This window comes from Aplidium turbinatum, chromosome 10 (assembly GCF_918807975.1).
Source record: "Aplidium turbinatum chromosome 10, kaAplTurb1.1, whole genome shotgun sequence".
NCBI lineage: Eukaryota > Metazoa > Chordata > Ascidiacea > Aplousobranchia > Polyclinidae > Aplidium > Aplidium turbinatum.
Window position 1 is genome coordinate 26,080,719 of NC_137481.1, and position 23,827 is coordinate 26,104,545.

The window sequence follows — 23,827 nt, forward strand, 5'->3', positions numbered from 1 at the left end:
TCGCTTCCAGCGATTAGTTAAAAGAAACGTAAATTGCGAAAACTTTGCGCTGCTTTTTTCCTTTCTTTCAAACTTGTTTCTTCTTATTGCAAAAACGAGAGCAATGGATGCAATACGAATCTTCGCTTCCGTTGGCTTCCAACTTTTTTTTAATTAAAACCGAGTTCAAAATCATACGGGGGGCATGAGTTAAAAAACCGTTCTAAATCACATTTAGGTAAAGAAATTACGAAATCGTTTTACTGAAAAATATCAGCTTCTCTTTTTTCAATTTTGACAGGGGAAGCAATGCTTCCCTTGCTTCCATTGAGGATACGCCCCTGCCGCAAAAGGATTTCAAGAAAATCAAATTTGCACGGGGCGTGTTGTCACAAGATTGCAACTGTTCTTTGTCGAACAATCTCCAATCTCCAACCGACGTTTGTCGACCAATCTCCAACTGATGCCGAGATTGAGTGGGTGTGCATGTGTATCTCAGACTACGACATCGTCAACATCTACAAGCCCCCACCCTCGCGAATGTTGCCATCATCCCTTCCAACGTTCCCCTCCCCCAGTCTCTACGCTGGCGACTTCAACTGTCAGCACATCGACTGGGACTACAACAACACAAGCAGCGACGGAGAATTGCTGGCTGATTGGGCTTCTACAAACCATCTTGCCCTTCTATTCAACCCAAAGGAACCAGCCAGTTTCCACTCCGGCCGCTGGGGAACAGGGACAAACCCTGACTTGGCCTTCGCGAGTGTCGACAGCTCTCTTCCAGACGGACGTGTGCTTGAGAAGTTCTCGCGGTCCCAACACCGGCCGTCCCTCATCATCGCCCCAAAACTTGTGGCTCTTGTCCCGAGTTCACCGGTGAAGCGATGGAACTTCAAAAAAGCCGATTGGAATCAATGCAGCCTCCTGACCAATGAGTTTGCTGCAAAGTTACCTTCGACTGAAACATGCAACGCAGACGAGGCATACCAGGACTTCTGCAATGCCATAATAACTGCGGCAAAGGCCACAATACCACGTGGCCATCGAACCAGCTATACACCATGCTGGGACTCTGAGTGTGAAGCTCTCTACCGCTCTTACTTAAGCGCCACAAGTGGCACTGCTTCTAACACCGCCGCCACCAGACTACTTGAGCGGCTGGACACAAAGAAGCTTGAGCGATGGAACGAAGCTGTCCAAACCATCGACTTCTCACACTCAAGCCGCAAAGCATGGAGCATCGTCAACAACCTCACTGGGCGCTCAGCAAACTCCCCTCGTCAGTGCCGCGTTTCTGCTAATGCCATCGCTTTTCAGCTATTGCAGAACGGGGTGTACAAGACAAAGGACCGCAAGGCATCCCGCCTTGTTGCCAAGGAAGTATCTGCCCTTTGGCGAGTGGAAACACCACAAGAGGAAGCAATCTCTGGAAACTTCACCCCAGAGGAATTCGCCACCGCCCTCCGCCTAGTGAAACCACACAAGTCTCCAGGGCCCGATAAGATCTGCCCTGAGCTTGTGCTCCATGCTGGCCATGCCCTAAAGTCCTGGTTACGTAGATTCCTCTCTTACTGCCTGTACCACCTCACAATCTCAAAAATCTGGAGAAGAGCTTTAGTAGTTGCGATCCCTAAGCCTCACAAGCCACCAGAAGACCCAAGGAGTTATTGTCCAATATCCCTCCTCTGTGTTCCTTTCAAGATCTTCGAAAGACTGATCTACGCACGCGTCAACCCAATTATCGACCCGCTCCTTCCAAAAGAGCAAGCTAGATTTCGGCGCGGAAAATCCACTGTAGATCAGGTCACACTCTTAACCCAAGATATCGAGGATTGCTTTGAGGCAAAAAAGAAGGCCGGCGCTGTTTTTCTAGATCTTACAGCTGCCTATGACACCGTATGGCATCGCGGCCTTACTTGCAAGCTGCTTCGCCTGCTTCCTGACCGACATATGGTTCATATGATTATGGAACTTGTCAGGAATCGAAGCTTTACCCTCACCACCGGTAGCTCAAGGCGAAGAAGACTGAGACGCCTGAAAAACGGCGTCCCACAGGGATCGGTCCTGGCTCCACTTCTTTTCAACATCTACACCCACGACCTTCTAACTACGGTCTCCGCAAAATATGCTTATGCGGACGACCTGGCAATTCTCCACTCCGCAAAGTCGTGGGAAAATTTAGAAGACACCTTGAGCCAGGACATGAAAACTCTCTCAGCCTATCTCCAGAACTGGCTACTGAAACTCAGCGAAACCAAAACTATGGCAGCAGCTTTCCACCTCCATAATCGGGAAGCTGATCGTGAGCTACACGTCCAGAACAACGGAAATTCTCTGTCCTTCTGCCCCGAACCAAGATATCTTGGGGTGACACGGGACAGATCGCTCACATACCGCCACCATTTGGTGTCACTGCGCAAGAAACTCACATCCGTGCTGCGCTACTCAAGCGCCTGGCAGGCTCTAGCTGGGGGGCGAGGGCTGACACTTTGCGTATAGCAGCCTTAGCCCTTGTCTACTCTTCAGCAGAGTACTGTGTACCTGTTTGGTGCCGCAGTGCTCATTGCCATAACATCGACACTGCCATAAACAGCGCCCTGCGCACAGTGACCGGATGCCTGCGTCCCACACCACTGGACAACCTCCGCATTCTCGCTGGCATCCAACCCGCTGAGCTTCGTCGCGAAGAAGCCACTCTGTCCCTCGGTCGACGGGCATTGGAGCCTAACCACCTTCTCCACCACAAGATCTCTGCTCTCCCAAACAAGCACCCCCGTCGACTGAAATCAAGACACCCATTCGTGCCAGCCGCTCAACTTCTTATGACTATCGGAACTCATGTTGCCAACCTCCTCGTGGTGAGTCCTGGTAATTCATATTAATGAAGCGAATGGCAACAATCAGAGACCGCAACTCACATGGCACCTGGGGTGGTAAAAGAATAAACCCTCGGCCCCGGTGTCCAATGAGAGAAATTCATCCTGTCGGAGTCACAATCTTGCAGCTAAACGTTGAAGGCCTTACCAAAGCCAAATGCGACATGTTGGAACATCTCACACAACAGCATAACGTGACTGCATTACTCCTGCAAGAAACCCACACCACCAACTTCTTATCAACGAAGCTGATGTACAAGACATCTCTGCGGCTGCTTGGGCGGACCATAAATGGAGTTCTGAATGGAAGTCAACCGTCACCAGACTCTATTTGTTCATCCCCGACGCCGACACACGCCCCATCGGTCTAAAACTACCAAGACAGACATGGGTGCGCCTTAACCGTCTCCGTACGGGCGTCGGGCTTTTCCGCTCAACCATGCACCAATGGGGAATGGCCTCTTCCTCCTCCTGTGAATGTGGTGCCGAGGAACAGACCGCAGACCACATCATCAATGACTGCTCCATCTTCAAGCCACCTAACGGAGTGGAAGGTCTGCGTGTCATGGATGATGAAATCAAAGACTGGCTGCTCTCTAGTAGCCTTCCAGTGTAGTCCGGGAACATCGTGAATCTGGGGTGGTAAAAGGATAGACCCTCGGCCCCAGACGCTCACACGACGACGACGACGACGAAATGTTCTTTTGCACGTTTGCAGTAACTTAAAACCTGCTAACCAGTGCCGCATCAAGTCCATTTGGGGCCCTGAGCGCGACCCAAATCTGAGTTTGGTGAACATCTCGCACCCACGATACAGACAATTTATTTATTTATTGTGGTTGCTATACAGTAGACAAAACATCGATAACCTGACTGATTTTGTTTACTTAGTCTAGGCTATTATGTTAAATCGTTTGTTTATATCCTAAACAAAAAATTCCTTGTATAACTTTTCATCCTCGATAACATCGAGAAACCAGAAAATGACATCACCATCTATTTCATTACTTATACAGGTTGCAGGGAGGTCTACTATAGCTCGACTTGCTGAAAGGCTAAGTGAAAGGGCTGGATTCATTGCTTAGTCAAACCGGCTTTTATTTTGTGCTGTTTCTTGGTACTGCAAAAATACCTTCGTTTTTCACATGCTCCGTGTCCTTCGTCTACAGATGTTTGTTTGACTTGCTCTTCTTTAAGGATTTGTTTAAAAATATTTCATAGCACAACGCACAATAGAGCTTTACAGCACTAGGATCGCAGATGAAAATGAACTCCAAATAGTTCAAAAGTATTGCATTGTGAACATTAGTGCAGGCCCTCAGGGGCAAAAATGAGCATCTTTAGGCTAAACGTGTTACACGTTGTTTTTTTGCATTTTTTTGTAGTTGATGAATCTAACTTCAATTTTAGTGGGTGCCGCAATATTTTGGGTCACGTGATCACCCCCAAATCGGGGATTCCCCCCAAGTTAATTTTGAGCTCTTTTCACGGCATTTTTATGCAATTAGATACGTTATTTTTTTACATTTGGACTGACTGCCACTACAAAATACACGAGATAAAAATGACACAAAATTATGTTATTAATGACGTCACTGTGACGTCATGTATTAATTTTTTGCTTGTTTTTTTCTTATTGTAGTCGCTTGTTTGTTGTTGGTGTTACTTTTTTGGTTACAATAAGTTACCAATGGTTTTTCAACTGATTTGATTAGTATTGAGTGTCAGTACTAACATATTCAAAATATTAAGGAATCCAACTTCCAGAAAGTTGTTATTTTCAAGATAGCTTCCAAGATGGCCGCCAAACCATTGAACATAACAGTAAATTTACCATAACTCGATCATCATATGACCAAAACATGTAGTTTTGGTGTTTATATCTAGGTTTTTATACCCTGTGAAGTCAATGAGACTATTCTCAGAATTGTTGAATTATCTGATAGCCTATAAATTCAATATGGCAAACCAAGATGGCCGCCAAACTATTAAAATAACAGTAAATTGACCATAACTAGGTTATCATATGACCAAAACGTGTAGTTTTGATGTCTATATCTAGGTTTTTATACCTTGTGAAGTCAATGAGACCATTTTCAGAATTGTTAAATTATCTGATAGCCTATAAATTCAATATGGCAAACCAAGATGGCTGCCAAAACAATTAAAAATGTCCAATAACAATGTATTGTTTATTAAAAAACCCGGTAAATTTCTATCACAGGGATTTCTATATATATTTAAGTTAACTGAGCAGGCATAAAGAGCTCATATGATGTGGTCATGTAGACTCTTGACATAATCAGCGTAAAGAAAGCAAATGGATCAAGTATTACTAATGCTCATCGCTGTCACTCTCGATGTCATCGTCTGTAATTATGTGATTGCTGTATGGACACATGAACCAGTTTGGCATGGTCCACATCCAGCATGGTATGGTAGCACATATCTCCGGCAACTACAGTGAGGTGAAGACGATTCGCAATTGTCATGATTGGAACCATCTGATTATTGTCTACTTTCCATCCCCAGTCTAGAGCATCCATACCATCGTCAGTAGCCTACCCATCCTGACCATAATCTGGTAGTAAACTCTGAGGTAGTGGAATTTGGTAAAGGATGATGTAGGTGGCAAACGTTCAGGGTGAACAAAAGATTTAGCTGTTTTAATTTTCTTGACCAATGTATTGTTGGTCACAGCGGTAAACCATAATCTCTTCGTGGGAAAATTGTAACATAAAGTTCCCGGATCCGTTCGTCTGTATGTAATGACCGAAAAAGAAACACTCCTTCGAAACGTCTATTCAAATTTGTATTTCTGTAAAATTAGCCACCTGGCTGTCGAAATTGGATGCAACGCCGTACACCACTAAAACTTGTCACTACAGAACAGATTACTTAGATAAAAGACGAAAAATTTGTCCAGCTAGTAAGCACCAAGCAAACAGTTAAATATGCGACTGACTTCCAACAAACAATTTTAAGAATGACTAGAATAATTTTCAATATCTCAAACTCACGTACGCAGTACTGTGACGTCATAACGAAAGACATTGTCACGCAATTCAAACCGGTGTTCAAAGGTAGTGATGCAATATTTCATCAGGTCTTACGACCGATGGTGCAATATTTGGATATTTTCTAGCAATTTCCATGACGTAAGATGCCAGCTAGGTTAAGTAGACCATAACGGTTTTTATATGACGTTTGATTTGGTGAAAATTGTCGAGAACATAGCGGCCCCTAGTTATGACAGTCTGACATGGCATAACTAAAAAGAATTGACGACAATTGTGAGCCAATGAATAAAAACACACAATACACAAATTGTTTGAATCACTCACGTTTAAGTTAATACGCAAATACAAAAGGCAAGCAAAGAATGAACAGCGATAAGAATAATACGCGACGATACATGAAATTGGTACCATAGGTACACGCTAAAATGACGCTATATACAATGGTTGCGATAATAACCGACTGTTCTGGGCTCAGACAAGGGTCGGCCACCGCAGACAAAACCAGGCTCAAACCCTAACACTTAGGTGTTCTTTACGGGGGCGAGGCATGAAATATCCCTCAATACGTAGTCTACTTTCACTTTCCCCGTACTCTCATCATAGTTGCAGACGGCAACTTTAGCTCTACGAACCACAGGCTTCCCTTTCCTAATTTGTGGAACTACCTCATGCACCCTCCCAAGTTGATACTTCCCACGTTTACCAATGTCTTGGAGAGAACCCACCACTACAAGTTGACCAGGCTCCAAATTCTCGGCCATTTTTAGCCATTTTTTCCGGCCCTGAAGACCTGGCAAGTAAAAATCGATCCATTTACTCCGAAACTGCTGAGAAAGTGACAAATTGAACCGATAGTCCCGCCTTAGTTGGTCACGATCATGTGGCTGCCCAACAGCACAGTATGGGTCTAAGTATGGGGTCAAAAGTGAGGCAGGGGTGATGACAGTAAAATCCCTAGGGTCGTCACTCAAAGGTACCAAAGGGCGTTCGTTCACGATCCGAACGGCACTGCCTGTGTACGTAAGGAGTTCAATAAAATTGGGCTTACGAATTGAAGAGTCCAAAATGTGAAAAAAGTACTTGGTCATATCGGCCACGAAACCAAATCTACTCAGCCGAAATCTAGCCAAGAGATCTGCCAGAGAGTTTAACAAATCAGGACGCGAAAACATTACCTCATTAACACAAGTTCCTCGAAATTCAGATTGTTTTAAAGCCTTCTTCCTTAAAGCAGCAGCTCTATCTGACGCCAAAACAAATTGTTAGGTAAATCAATATCTTCCTTCAACGGTACAGGTATCTCAAATCGACCATCTTTCAACTCAATATTCGGTTCAACAAGTTCTCTAGCCAAAATATCATTGCGAGACAATTCACAGGTTTCATTTTGCAAGGTCAAATCTTGAATGACTTTATTCAGGTCTGCTATTTCCATATCACGAGACTCAATTTTACGCTGAAAGCTAGAGATGACATCCGACTCTGAAGACGTTTGCACTCTGCACACGTTAGCAACGCTTTCATCTAAGGGTGACATACCACCACAAGCCAACCAACCGAGAGGAGTGAGCAAAGCATGTGGTTCACTACGATTCTCACCAACACGCTCTTCTTTAGCACACATCAAATAAGCGTTGTCGTTTCCAATTAGTACATCTACAGTACTACAATCATTCAAATGAAACATATTCACGTCATGAAAATGACGGAAACCACTTCAATGTTGTTTATGCGGTAAAGTTTTAACATCGTCAGCCCAAGCTGGGTTAACCACCGAGGTTATATCACAAAACAGTTCATCCGTCTCTAACGACTGGATGTTGAGTTTGACAAGGTTGGCACAAGTAGGTTTCTGACCAGCCAGAGTATCCATTTTAAACGACGCTTTATCATACGAGTCAACTGCGAACCAGGATCATGCTGACAATACACTAACTTCGATTTGCCAGTCATTGGATTCGAAACACGAGCAGCAGTAATGCGATTAAAGGCTGCTTTAACATTTCCAATCTTAACATTACGCACAGGAACTCTGGCACCAGCATCATCTTTACCGATCGAATCCAGAGAATCACGTGACGTCACATAAAAATCATGCTGAAGAAAATAGTGTTTCCTATCGTTGTTAGGGCCACATTGACGACAGTTGTTTGCATGAACGCAATCCCTAACCATATGCTGGCGCAAACAATTCAAGCATTTGCCAGCTTTCACAATGACATCTCTCCGATCTTTAGGTGTCAAGCGCAAAAATTCTTTACAATTAGACAAAAAATGATATTGAACTTGACCATGTGACGAACAACAAAAACATGCCGGTATGTCTCTACGTCTGGCCACACCACCGCGCGGTGCGCCAACAGCAGTCGAGTACTGCGAACTCCCTGAAATCACATTATCATGGGGTTTTACCGACGTCTGCCTAACCGGACATGAAGGCAATTTTCCTTTGCCAGACTTTTTAAAATGCTGCGACTCATCAGAATCGCCCATTAGCATAATGCTAAAATCAGTCGACTTGCGCGTTTCTTCCCGTACTACAAATTGAAACAAACTCTGAAAAGTAGGCTCATCAGTGCCACCATACTGATCACCTAAAAAGTCAAGATAACGCTGCTTAGCGTCAAACGGGAGTCGCTTAGCCAAATCCAAAACAAAACGTCCTTCCAATTTGTCACGCTGACCATAAGCTTGCGCGTAAAGCAGACACTGCGACAATTCATCTTTAAACTCTTTCAGATCACTGGAAGAGGTCGAAGTCAATTTGCTACCATAGCGGTACTTCCTAATTTCTGGTTCGGCGAAAAGACCTCCACGAACTCCAAAACGTTGAGACAAGCGAGCTAATGACATTTCTATCCTGTCTTCCTCTGACAAGCCAGGAGTGTCGGAAACCAAATTAGCAATCGTTTGCGCAGCTGTTCTAACACAAGCTGCTTGTAACAAAGTCAAACAAGTTCCTTTAAAGGGTGAAGCTGCCATTAAGGCCGTAACACGATTTTTAAAGAAGATAAATGGCATATTATTACCATCGTAACCAATCAAGGCCGCCTTATCGAAAAACATCCTACTATTTTGGTATTCAAAAAAGCAATCCTGTTGTTGAGAACTCGATTTAGCGGGAGAAGACAAGCTATATCCCTTAAGGGGCTGAGTGGGCTCAGTCACATGCACAGCCCGATCACGATCCTCACACACGTTAAAATCAGGAGACGCGATACGCCTCTTACAACCACGCAAGTTACGTGTAGCTGGGCGATCAAAAACTAGCGGCGCAGAAAACTGTGAAGGGGGCAAAGCATTACTGCTATCAGCGGCCCCGTGACCTGTACGCTCTGGGGGAAGAGTTCGGCTAAAATTCGCAGGCTTTGGCTTTAGATCCTTCGGAAAATCCTTAGCTGCGGCCCCGAGACCTCCTCAAACAGTTTGAAAACATGTGGATTGTACTGGTCCACTTACAGATTGAACAGGCGTCTGGAAAAGGTTATGTAAATTAAACTGCGATTGATGTTCATTTCTGGAATGCCTAGAAGATCCCTTCTTAGAGCTACGCCGAGAGCCCAACTCTGAACGATATTCAGATAAAACTACCTCTTTACGTTGTTCAGCCCTCAACTGAGCGTCTTTGAGTGTGAACTCAGCAGCTCTAGCTTCGGCTCTTGCGGCGGCCTCAGCAGCTCTCGCGGCAGCCTCTGCTCGTGCGGCCTCAGCTCGTATAGCCTCAGCTCTCGCGATGGCCTCAGCAGCTCTTGCTTCGGCCTCAGCTTGGATCTGGAGCTCCTCTTGTCTTAGCTGTTGGTTAATTTGTGCCACTATCTGAGACGAACTCCTAGACATCCTAGTGCTTATATTTGAGGCGCTATCCTCAGGATGTATGTCAGCATCCAACATATCTGAGAACTCACTTACTTTTTGTTCAAAGTTATTTTTCAACGAGTTAAATTCAGGATCTACCCTATCACGAAGTTCTGCCAAGATTGCAGAGTTAAAAATTTTAGTCAAAAGAGCATGGAAATGCCGTAAATCCTCTTCCAAAGTAGAGAACTTAGATCTAAAAATTAACAGTTCCTGCTTATCACTCAAAGAACCTAGGGCTACAGAAAGTTCCCCAATTTGAGTCAAAATATCCCGTCTAAGATGCCGGGCCTCTCGAACTGACTTAGCACCATCGTTACTGGGTCCCTCCCCAGAATGGCCTGCCCGACCGCAAAGAACACCATCAGGCTTAAACTCAGTCGAGTCGACGGCGGTCGAGTCCCTGTCGCCACCGAGTGTAGACATATTAAGTGTTGGGGCTAAATTTAACAATTAAAAAATTAAGTTACCCAAACACACAAAATTAAGTTATAAAAAACTTAACTTCAAAGACCGTAAAAATACAAAAAGAATTTAAATGCACGATACCGTAGATGTAAGGGTTGTTACTGCCAATTTTCTTAAGTTAAGCCCTCTGCGTTCATTTGTGACTCGTTTGTTAATATTTGGATTTTTTCTCTTTTGCCGACCACTGTACTAAAAAAGCCACCTGTTTTTGTTTCTCTTTTATATTGTTTGGCCTCTTTCGCATATGCGTTTGGCACCTGTGGTCTGTTTTCGTTAAATCAGTAACTTATTAGTCGACGATACAACGTCAGTTTTCATTGAATTATACAACCATTATGACCTATTCGTTTTTCAATAATTGTCAATCCTTGAGAAAGGGAATTCGTAAATTGTACTGTAAATCGATTTGTTTCATTCTACAAAATTGCTTTTCTCTGGACGGTCGCAAATTAAGAAATCTCAAAGTTACCTGTGTTTAAAAGATTGTCTAAAAACGCACATTAAAAGAACACGTGAAAACCAATTCAAATTCATGTGTCGTGTTGTTGGAAGCAATCTAGACAGAAGAAACTGACCAGGCAGTTCAATAGAGCAAAGGTCAACGACAAACAAAATACGTCACTGTAACGTAGCAATCAAATAGACAAAGCGGACGTTACATCAGTTTTTAGACATTTCAATCAAGAAAGTCGTCGTTGTTGACAGTGAGCGAAGTTGAATGTCAAGAAAATGGCAACAAATTCTGTAAAGGAGACAGACGTGGCAGATAAATCAAATGCCGAAGAATCAACAAATCCAGAACCCCAAACATCAAAGGTGACAACAAGATCACAATCAAAAATGCTCTACCAAGCAGAAAATGGCAGTCTGCACCCAAGCGACAGCACCAGCAAAGTTTCCAGCAAAAGCCGCTCCTCTACAATGAGCGCTAAAATTAAGAAGGCGGTAATATTAGCTCGATTGGAATCACAAAAAAGGATCTGCGAGTTGGAACAAGAGCAAGCGAAAGCAAGGGCAGAATTTGAAACAATGGTCCTAAAACAAAGTCAGCTACGTGAAGAACAAGAAAGAAAATTCCTGCAACAAGTCCAGGAAGCTAAACTAAAGGCAGAGCTCCAAGAGACAATTGCCCAACTTTCGGAAGAATCGGAAGAAGATGCTGGTGAGCGCTATAAAATGTCTAAAGACAATGTTGATATAAACGGACAATTTCAATCGAATTTAGCAACTAATGTAAACAATAATTCTGTGTATCCTATGTTATCCCAATTAACGTTGAGTGGCGTAGAAGCCAGGTCTAACATTCACGAATCTATTGTCGTTTCAAACAAAATTAATCCTTCACAAACAGTAACAAATAAATCGTTTGTGAGACATGAGCCGAGTACGTCGTATGCCCAGACCCCTGTACTAAATCAAATAAACAATAATCAATCAGTAAACTCGAAACAAATTCCAAATATTACTATCAACCCGTCCCCACTGTTGTCTGTAGAACCCCCAATCTTTGATGGAAATTCTGCTGAATACTGTGGTTTTATAGACGCATTTGATACGTTAATTGATTGTAATTTCACAGAGCCTAAACGTAAACTTTTTTATCTGTTGCAATACACCAAAGGCTCTGCGCACACTTTGGTAAAAGGGTGTCAATACATGCTTCCCCACGAAGGTTACACAAAAGCAAGAGCTTTGCTACAACAAACCTTCGGTCAAAAATTTCAAATAGCTCGCGCATGTGTTGATTCCGTCATAAACGGCCCATCTCTTCAAAATTCTAACAAGGATTCTCTAATCAAGTTCTCTTCGGAACTAACTTCCTGCATATGTACTTTGTCTGGCATGAATTACTTACAGAAAATGGACAACATGGATACCATAACAAAAATAATAAGACGCTTGCCAAGTGGCTGGTATTCTAGCTGGTTACGCGAAGTTGACGTAATTTTGCATGAAAGAAATCAAGAAATAAGCCTTTCAGATCTCTCACGGTACGTCTCGCGCAAAACGAGAGAAACGACCAATTTGGCATGCGATATTCTAAAATCTACTAAAAAACAATTCGATGATTCCAACTCCAAACGTAGGAGCAGCGTAACCTTTGCAACGCTAATAAAATCGTCGAACCATGAAAGGACATGCCATCTGTGCAGAGATAAACATTTTCTCAATCAATGCAAACAATTTCGAATGATGAATATTGACCAAAGGCTTAAATTTGTAATCGACAACAAACTCTGCAAGTGCTGTTTAAATGCTGGTCACTGGGCATATCAATGTAAAAGGAAGGACCCTTGCATAAAACTAGGATGCACTGAACGCCACACTACTCTCTTGCATCCCCCAGATGCAACACAAATCACCACAAATATCACACCTAAAGACACAACTCAAAAAATTAATATCAATCAACCTACACAAGCAATACGCAATGGGTTTGTCAACACACGAACAAATTCTCGCAGTCTGCTTCCCATAATCCCAGTAAAGGTTCGCCTGCAAGGAAGTAATCAAACTATCACTACACAAGCGTTTTTGGACAGTGGAAGTACAACATCTTTCATAACAAATGATTTGATAGAAAAGTTGCAAATTGCCGACTGTCAAGAAACTAATATTTGTACCATCACGCTAAACAACACTGGCAAACGTAACAAGGTAAAGGTGGTCACAAATGTCGAAATGTCAGATTTTGACGAAAACAAATACATTTCTCTAAGCTCTCTTTACTCCACTTTTCAAATTCCTGTTTCAAATACAGATATTCCTACCCTAGAAGACACTAAACACTTTCCAGAATTTGCAAACATCTCGATTCCCGATGTTGACGCAGAGGTAGGACTTCTTATCGGCAATGACAATCCGTACGTTCTCCAACCGCAAGAAGTAATACAAGCAAAAGGTGGCTATTATGCCATCAAAACGGCCGTTGGTTGGCTAGTGAATTGTCCTAACAACAAACAGGATCAAAGCAAAACTAAAAATTTCTTTACCAAAACTTCTACCCATCCAATGTGCGACATGTGCTTTGACGCTGTTGACTCAATTGTTAACTGTAAACCCGAATTATCTGTTCAACAAGCTCAATTCATGAAATCTGTTAACTCTAGTATCAAACTTTTGGAAGACTCGCACTACCAAATCGACTTGCCCGTTCGAAATCCGGACCTAAAATTACCCTTTAACAAATCTCAAGCTCTCCAAAGAATTAATTGCTTGAAACGAAAGTTTGAAAGGGACGCTAATTTCTACATGGACTATAAAAGGTCTGTTGATGACATGATCATGAATCAATACGCCGAAAACGTTAGCGATGTCCCTGGAATACATGGAAAAACTTGGTATATTCCACATCATGGTGTATATCATCCAGAAAAACCTGAGAAACTCAGAGTAGTATTTGATTGCTCTGCCAAATACAAAGGTATCTGTCTCAATGATACTCTATTACAAGGCCCAGACATCACAAATAACCTGGTCGGCGTTCTTCTTCGTTTCCGCCGTGAAACAATTGCTATTCAAGGAGACATACAGTCTATGTTTCACCAAGTAAAGGTTCCTCAACAAGACCGTGATCAATTCCGATTCTTATGGTGGAAAGATGGGAATCTAGAAGCGCCCCTACAAGAATACCGAATGAACGTGTATATATTTGGCACTGTCTGCTCCCCAAGTTGTGCAAACTTTGCTTTAAAACGCACAGCTGAGGACAACTCATCTCTTTTCAGTGCAATTACTGTAGATACAGTAAAAGAGTCTTTCTACGTAGACGATTGCTTGGCTTCAACAGCAAATGTTTCAGAAGCAGTTAAATTGGTAAGGGAACTTCGTGAGCTACTGGCCAAGGGAGGCTTTCGCATTTTAAAATGGATAAGCAATGACCGAGAAGTGATCCAATCAATTCCAAAGTCAGAGCGCTGCAAGTCAATTATGGATATGGATCTCTCTCGAGATGACCTACCTGCTGAAAGAGCTCTTGGACTTTATTGGAACGTGGAAAACGATACCATACGGTTCAAAATAAAGAAAAAGGTTAAACCAGCTTCACGTCGAGGCATTCTTTCAGTAATCAATTCTATATACGACCCCCTTGGTCTTGGTGCTGCTGTTGTACAACCACTGAAGGTGCTTTCTCAAAAGCTCTGTAAACTGAAATTAGATTGGGATGAGCCTATTCCACAACCAGAGTTAACCACATGGACAAAATGGCTAGAACTTCAGCCAATGCTCGAATCATTTAACGTTCCAAGGTGTTATAAGCCTTTAAATTTTGGTGCTGTCGAAGACGCCCAAGTTCACCATTTCTCAGATGCATCGGAAGAAGCCTATGGGGCTGCTTCTTACCTCAGGCTAGTCGACACAACAAACAGTATTCACTGTTGCTTATTATTGGGAAAAACTCGACTTGCACCAATGAAGGCAATGACGATTCCTCGATTGGAGTTATCAGCTGCTACAATCTCAATTAGCTCTGAAAAAATACTACAAAGAGAGTTAAAGGCATCTTATCTTAATAAAGAGTCAATTTTTTGGACCGACAGCACAACTGTCTTGCGCTATCTCAACAACTCAAACAAAGCGTTTCATACCTTCGTCTCAAATCGAGTTCAACAGATTAAAGATGCTTCAACAATTTCCCAATGGAGATACGTTCCCACTAAATGTAATCCTGCTGATCATGCTTCAAGGGGTCTCTCAATTCCAAACTTTCTTCAATGCAATCAATGGAAAAACGGCCCTGAATTTCTATGGAAACCACAATCTCAATGGCCTAAGCAACCAAAATTTCTCGAAGTCGTGGACAATGACCCAGAAATTAAACAACCAAAGCAAACGTGTTTTGCAACCCAAAGCGAATCCCACTTTCTGGAAGATCTTTTGGGTAAGTATTCTTCTTGGTACAAGCTGAAAAGAATCGTTGCTTGGCTTTTCCGTTGTAAGCATAAATTTCTGACTTTAAGACTGACTAACCTTGCAAATAAACAAAATGCCCCAGCACACAATCTTTGCTTGTCTCCAGATGAGCTCACAAAGGCACAAGACTTTATTTTTACCTTTGTTCAGTCAAAACACTTTGCCAACGAAATCAGCCAACTGAAAGCACAAAAGCCATTAAACAACTGCAGTAGCTTAATAAAATTCGACCCTTTCTTAGAAAACAATTTACTAAGAATTGGTGGCCGCATCAAAGCTGCACCTCTCAAACACGATGCAAAACATCAAATTATCCTTCCAAATCGCTCCCAAATAGTTCCTCTCATCATTCAAGAAACGCACGACACATTTGGTCACAGTGGCAGGGAACACGTCCTGTCTGCCCTGCGCGAAAATCTATGGATTATAAAAGCCAATTCAGCAGTCCGCAAGGTTTTATCCAAATGTGTTGATTGCCGCAAAAGAAGCGGAAAACTCAGCACACAAAAAATGGCTGATCTTCCTAAAAACAGATTGACACCAGACAAACCTCCATTCACCTATGTTGGTGTAGACTATTTTGGCCCATTTATTATTAAAAAGGGTAGAACAGAACATAAAAGATACGGTGTCATTTTTACTTGCCTTGTAATAAGAGCCGTACACATTGAAATCGCAAACTCTCTTGACACTTCATCTTTTATACTCGCTCTACGACGATTCATCGCAAGAAGAGGGCAAGTAGAAGAAATTAGATCTGACAATGGTTCAAACTTTGTTGGTGGTGAACGAGAAATGAGAGAAGCCATCAAATCATGGAACAACAGTCAAATCGAAGATGCTTTAACACAGAAAAGCATCAAGTGGATCTTTAACTCTCCAAGTGCATCCCATCATGGAGGTGTGTGGGAAAGACAAATCAGATCCATTAGGAAAATCTTATCAGCTATCTGTAAAGGCCAAACTTTAACAGATGAAACGCTGACTACCTTCATGTGTGAAGTAGAAAACATTATTAACAGTCGTCCACTTACAAAATCGTCAGACGATCCTAATGACATGGAGGCTCTCACACCGAACCATTTGCTTCTTCTAAAACAGCAAATAAACCTTCCTCCAGGCTCATTCACAAACAAAAAAGAGCTTTACTCTCGAAAACGCTGGAGACAAGTCCAATACATGGCCGACGTCTTTTGGACACGGTGGGTAAAAGAGTACTTACCTTTGCTCCAGCAAAAACAAAGGTGGACCAAAAAATCTCCTAATCTGACTGTGGGGGACATAGTTTTAATCGCAGATAACACACCCCGAAACAATTGGCTCATGGGTCGCGTAATTCAAACGTTTCCCGACAAAAATGGCATTGTCCGTAGCGTTAGCGTTCAAACTAAACAGTCCTTGATTGTCAGACCAATTCAAAAGTTATGCTTGATCGTTCCTGCAAAACCAATGTAAATTTGTGCTGATTTTGTTTTCTCATGTTGTTTATACCTGTGTATTTGAACAAATGTACGAGGCCTTAAAGGGGAGGGAATGTTACTGCCAATTTTCTTAAGTTAAGCCCTCTGCGTTCATTTGTGACTCGTTTGTTAATATTTGGATTTTTTCTCTTTTGCCGACCACTGTACTAAAAAAGCCACCTGTTTTTGTTTCTCTTTTATATTGTTTGGCCTCTTTCGCATATGCGTTTGGCACCTGTGGTCTGTTTTCGTTAAATCAGTAACTTATTAGTCGACGATACAACGTCAGTTTTCATTGAATTATACAACCATTATGACCTATTCGTTTTTCAATAATTGTCAATCCTTGAGAAAGGGAATTCGTAAATTGTACTGTAAATCGATTTGTTTCATTCTACAAAATTGCTTTTCTCTGGACGGTCGCAAATTAAGAAATCTCAAAGTTACCTGTGTTTAAAAGATTGTCTAAAAACGCACATTAAAAGAACACGTGAAAACCAATTCAAATTCATGTGTCGTGTTGTTGGAAGCAATCTAGACAGAAGAAACTGACCAGGCAGTTCAATAGAGCAAAGGTCAACGACAAACAAAATACGTCACTGTAACGTAGCAATCAAATAGACAAAGCGGACGTTACAAGGGTATATGAATGAAGTCCAAAAGTTCCACAAAACTTGCTTGGATTCGTTCACTTGAATCTTCAAGCACAGATCAATCGTCTTTAATCTTTTTTCTTCAAATGAATGTCAATGTTGTTTTTTCTTCAGTACTAACTGAGAAGAAATGTCTTTAATTTTTAACTTGAAGTTCTTCTGCACCAACTGAGAAGAAATGTCTTTAATTCTCTTTTGCTTCTGTAGACTACCAACCAACAACTTCGTCTTTTATTATTTCTTGCTTCAAGTTCTTCTTGGCCTACCAGCTAACAAGCGACGTCTTTTATTTTTTTTATGTGCTTCTAGTGCTTCTTGGCCTACCAGCTAACAAGTCACGTCTTTTATTTTTTATGGTCACAGCGGTAGGCCTAAACCATAATCTCTTCGTGGGAAAATTGTAACATAAAGTTCCCGGATCCGTTCGTCTGTATGTAATGATCGAAAAAGAAACACTCCTTCGAAACGTCTATTCAAATTTGTATTTCTGTAAAATTAGCCACCTGGCTGTCGAAATTGGATGCAACGCCGTACACCACTAAAACTTGTCACTACAGAACAGATTACTTAGATAAAAGACGAAAAATTTGTCCAGCTAGTAAGCACCAAGCAAACAGTTAAATATGCGACTGACTTCCAACAAACAATTTTAAGAATGACTAGAATAATTTTCAATATCTCAAACTCACGTACGCAGTACTGTGACGTCATAACGAAAGACATTGTCACGCAATTCAAACCGGTGTTCAAAGGTAATGATGCAATATTTCATCAGGTCTTACGACCGATGGTGCAATATTTGGACATTTTCTAGCAATTTCCATGACGTAAGATGCCAGCTAGGTTAAGTAGACCATAACGGTTTTTATATGACGTTTGATTTGGTGAAAATTGACGGGAACAATTGTATCGCTGTGTTTTTAGGTTACTACTGCCATCGTTGCCAAACATAACGGTCATAGCTTTGTTTCCAAGATCCTTAATGATGTGGTCTGTCTGATTTGGGAGAATAAAGCAATTTGCACATTCTTTGATTATTGGTTGACTTTTCACTAGTTTCTTGAAAGCGTCTTCTTCCCGATACCAAATATCCTTGACGTTGAATCACAACCGGTGAATGCATGAATGAAGAGGAGCTGTAAGCATAATTATGTCTGGTCCGATGATTGCTTTAAGTTTGTTGATGTCTTGGTTGTGTCAGCCTTTTCGGAGCGGAAGTAGAGGTCTTTAATGTCTGGGTCAGTGTCAGCATAGCGTAGTATCAATATTAAAAGGTCCGTGTCTTTACCAATTAAAGTCGTACTATGTCGATGAGGGCTGTCCATCTGCCGTCTTGACGATGTCAACATCTGCATCACCTGGAGCGTTCATCACATTGCAGCTTCTATTCCTCAGTTGAGCAGAAATTAATCCTTCCTTGTTGGAAGCTCGAGGCAAGAACTGCTCCTTCTTTCCAATGAACTTGGTGTCTACAGTAAAGTGAACAACCGGGTGGACGTTCATGCCGCGTCTTTGATGGGTATTGTCTTTGATAGACGGACCACCATATCCATCAAAGACCACCGTTGCTAAGCGATAATGACGAATGGTAAAATCTGCATACGACTGTGCAGTGTGCAATAGACCCATAACTGTCTCCAGTTTCAATGGCACTCGATGCAACAAGAACCCTCCATCAAGGACGTAGTGATCGGTTTTCGAGGCAGATTCTTTCACTACTTCATAATCGGCTGACATCACACTGCTGGCATGTTCTGTGATGGCAGTAGCTATTTGAGGCTTATCTTCTGCAAGAAACAAGCAACGATCTGGATGTTACGTGGCTGTCACAAGTAATACTCGTCTTCCTCTCAACTGGTTTGAGTTTTTGGGAAATGACAGCAACAAAACTGCGTATTATTAACTGGTTCAACAAGCTGTGATAACTTCAGTCGACCCAAACTTGTTTACGATTGTTGTAACATCGCTAGATACAGCTCTTAACAATCAAACATTGGACATGTCTGAGGTTTCCCCATGTGATCACGAAGAGGCAGACACCCGTATGTTTCTCCCTGTGAAACATGGAAAATCCGACGCCATAGTCAAAACAGTAGGTACTAATGTGGTAATTATTGCAATTTCGTGTTTTGACAAGTTAGAAATCTCTAAACTATGGGTTGAATTTGGAGTTGGAGAAAAAACTCGCTTCATTCCAATCCATGATATTGTTTCATCTTTACCTCAATCTCCGATGATTTGCGCTTCTTTACCTTTGTTTTATGCTATCACAATCTGTGATACTGTTTCGTCTTTGGAAAAAAGGCTTGGGATTGTTGGATGCTTAATCTTACCGCAATGTGTGGCTTATTTAACTCTCTGAATTTCTCAAGCTCACCTAGTTCTATAAATGACATACAAAAGTATGTCGTAGCTTATTATGGCAATGGTCCTACTATCACGGATGTAGACGAATGCCGTTATATGATGTTTACGAATGGTTGCACTATTTAAAAGCTGCCACCAATGTCAGCTGCTCTGATGCTGCATACACGCAGAGCGATATATCAAGCTGAAATACGGAAATCAAGCCTCGTAAATGTTCAGCAACTACCTTCTCCTTTAGCTTGGGGTTGGAAACATAATGATGCAAATCAGCTTGTTCCGTTTTGTCAGTCTACTTGTGGCTCTCGATGTTCCTGTAAGAAAAAATCCATAAAATGCACAAGTCTTTGTTCATGCGAGTACGAAACATGCAATTCGACCACAAAATATCCAATCTTCTCAGATGTTTCATCTTCAATCCACATTGACGTTTCATCTCCAATCCACACTGATCATTCAAGAAATGCTTTTGACTTTCTAAACTCTATCTTGTAACTTGAAAAAACTTGTCGTACACGAATTTTTTTAACATCAAATTACGTATGGTAGGAATTTAACATCGAAAACCGCTAGTTTTTTCATCTTGAATTAACAGTGTTAAGACTCTGACATTGCATCATCTGGGGTCGTGTATTAATTTGATTTGTAGATCATAATTAGGCCTACATATTATTTTAAATTTTAAAGTGTCATGACCAAAAGGGAAATTCACCCCTGGTAGCTGCTCTTCTGGTTATTCTCTTGATGACGTCGTTATTGCGTCATACTGTACTGGAATTATTGTTATTGCTTGCAATTGTAAAATTTTAAGCATTTGTAAAACTTATAATGAGAGTATTTGATCGCTTTTTTTGGAATAAACTTACCTTTGGTTCCTGAATTTGAAGTTGTCTAGTTTTAATAATGTAATGATGACGTCATAAAAGATGCAATCATGACGAAACCCTAAGGTGATTCCCCTAAGGTGCACTACATACAGTATTGTTAATTTTATAATCGACTTAAATATCATATCAAGTGTCAGCCGAGCAAGCAAGTCTTGTTGTTTCAAGAAAACCTCTGAAACGTCAATCGTGTTTTCGTCTTGATAGAATTATTACGTTACTTTTACAGACATAAAGCTGTGTTTACTTAAATTCATATATCTCTTTCCACGGAGTTGGTAGTCTATCGAATTGTACAAAAAACAATTATATTTTTAGCAATTATTTATTCTTTCCGAAAAACAAGTTTAAATAATTGCTGTCAGTTTTTAGACAAGAGACTGGGCTCGCAAGCCTGACTCATAAGAGGGCACCAAAATATCTGTAGTTTGTTGCTTCAGAGACTATTTTTAACTTTTACTGTTGTTAAAAACAATTTTATGTCATCTTGTGGACTGCAAATTAATCGGTGTTTTTCATCATCCATTTAAACGTTGGCATAGCATGGCCAACGTTAATTCAAAGTTTAAATGTCATTTGTCTGTATGTGACTGTAAATATTTGGTGTAGCACAATATTTCTTCGAAGCTTTCGCCGCATCTTGAAAAATGTTGTATCAACGTTATAGTGAACGATTGATATCCGCTTGCTTACTTCAACCTAGGCATATTATTTGAAGTTATTTCTTCTTCTCGCTGTCTTTAAATAACACAGTTCCTCTGTGTTTTGCTGCACTCAGCATAATTAATAGCTAGCAAAGCGAACTTTGTTTACTTGTGAAAGCATAGACGAGCAATTCTCTTGAGTTTTGTACTAGCTGCATTTTGTAAAGCGAGCTGTTCAATCTTAGTTCTTAAGCATAAATTAAGAAACGTTATGTAAAATATTTCTTGACCATTTACTAATTGTAAATTTTCTATTCTATTTGAATAAGATGCACTAGTAGCATCAATTGCTGTATGACTGTTACGACTTTATTATTTGGATTATTATTTGTACGGATTATCACTTCAAGCCCTGATTGGTGCCTCGGTGAGTCTGAACTGTGCCCACCAGCTCTATTTAGGACTGAAGTAGCCTATATCTGCACACTAAGTTCGTTAAACGAACTTGCGACCTGCAACTTGTGATCCTGTGACTTGCGACCTACAACCCCGTGAACTTGCGACCTGCACAACTTGTGATTCTGTGACTTGTAAACTTGCGACCTGCAACTTGTGATCTCTGACCTGTGATCTTGCAACATTTCTGCCATAATAAACGAACAGAACTCAAGGCCGTGTTCAGATTCAATCTACTTGGCTTGTTTCTCTGTCTGTTGTAGGTCCCAAAACCGTATTAACTAAGTGACGCATATAATAATCCGATCCACTGTTTGGCACCAGTGAGAAAGATATTCTTAACGTAGAATTCGCGTCAAAATTCTACAAGTATAATTCACGCTTGCTGTGATTTGTTGAAGGAAGTGACTTGAATGCCGGCAAAACTGCTTATTGAACCGATTGAAACAATAATTGATCTGGATAAGAGGAGTCAAATAAATAGTATGATAGAATAATCTAGTCGATGTTGGAATTAAAACAGGGGTGGGAAACCTTTTTAGTATTGCGTGCCACATAAAATGAGAAATAACACAGGTGAGCCACTAAAAATTTCGAAATTTTATTTACAGATAAAAAATGCAGCGAAGTAGACAATGATTTATTTCACTTTTACAGCTAGTGGGATGGCTGAAAGTTTTTATTTTTGGTGAGTCATGTGATGTCTGCTGACACGAAAGATGTTGCAACTCTTAACTGCATCTCCACGTTTTTATAAGTCAGTCTGGAGCGAAGCTAAAAATTGAGCAGTGGAATGTTTTGGTACATTGCTTTCAACGTACCGTCACTTTTCAACGTGCGGTACTGGCCTTCTATGATGTATTAACTAGTCATAGAAGGCCATTCGCAATATAGCCTACCGAGAATGCAGAGCTTAGCCTACTCGTTTTTGAGCTGTTGTTTCGATATATTTTGGGTAAAGAAATTTTGACGTGTGCCACATGGAACAGTCACGCGGGCCGTATTCGGACCGCAGGCCGCAAGTTCCCCACCCCTGGATTAGAACAACTTGATAAAAAAAAAACAAAGTTCATTAATAAAATAATTTGCAACAGGCCTATTTTGAAAGATTTAGATCGTTCCTGCACGACCCATTTTTCGACCCTTCGCGACCCATAGTTTGGGTCGTGACCCAAAGTTTGAGAACCACTGTTCTAGCAGCTAGATCATCTTGAGTAGCCTATAACTTATTCAACTAGAAACTTTCATTCTATTGCATGCATAACCTCATGCATGTGCCACTGGACTCTAAACATTTTAATTTTGCCTTTTGAAAAGCTTAAACATTTAAATCTTGTTCCAATTGCCGCAGTTGTTGGTAAAAAAGCATAGTAAATCCCAACAAAAACTATTTTGCTTTTTATTAGTCAAAAGAGAAATGCAGCAGAAAGAAGCCTGCCACAATTTCCAGTCAGATCTGAATGATGAGAAAACTTCCCGAGGAAGACAAAGTTTTTATGAAATACAAACATTTTGGATTAGCTAAGAAATTATTTTTGTTTCCCTTCGGTGGCGCATGAATTCCAAGAGATAGGGCACGGCCTGTTACATAATTGTCACTGTTGCTGGCATAGAAGAAATTTGTCAAAAATTCCATTTACGAATTTTCACTACTTCCTTGATACAAATCGAGAAATATTTCTCGGCAGCCAAGTGGCAAACCCATTGCCAATAAATTCGCAGCCTTTTCTCTTGTTTTTATGAAGTCCAGCCAATGTTGTCTTGGTGGCTTATTGTCCATGTTTGGAGGCTTAATGTGTTGGATGAGGTGCTATCTCTGTTCCAGAGTAGGCTACATGGCCGTGTCATAGGAGTCGCGCTGCACCTTCAAAGAGATTTTGTTGATATCAACAGCCTGTCACGATTTCTTTCTATCTCTTACCAGGAAAGAGACTTGGAAAGGATTAATGACATAGTTTAATGGGATATCACCGAAAAGCAGTCAATCAAATGTCGAATAGTTCTACCAGTGAAATGATAATGAAAATTCTTGAAGGACTTTAACAAATGGTTCAGCACTTCCAGCAACTAATCAAAGTAATAGTAACAGTGAACAGCAATAGATTCCAACGCTTACAACTATTAATCGCGTTTAACGTAATCCACTCACAGCTTCTCATACAATTCTGATTTCAATCAGAAATTATATTAGCATCAACTTTGGTTTACTCGTATTCAATAACTTCAGCTCTCAATCAGCAATAATCTCGGC

The 23,827-nt window shown here is 41.2% G+C and overlaps 1 protein-coding gene across 1 annotated transcript; it reads left to right on the forward strand.

Moving 5' to 3' along the window:
* Nucleotides 1–10,930: 10,930 nt before the first annotated feature.
* On the forward strand, nt 10,931–16,570 carry LOC145779095 (uncharacterized). Its single transcript, XM_082590666.1, has one exon. It carries the CDS (start codon nt 10,931–10,933, stop codon nt 16,568–16,570), a length of 5,640 nt encoding a protein of 1,879 aa, XP_082446792.1.
* The last annotated feature ends 7,257 nt before the right edge of the window (nt 16,571–23,827 follow it).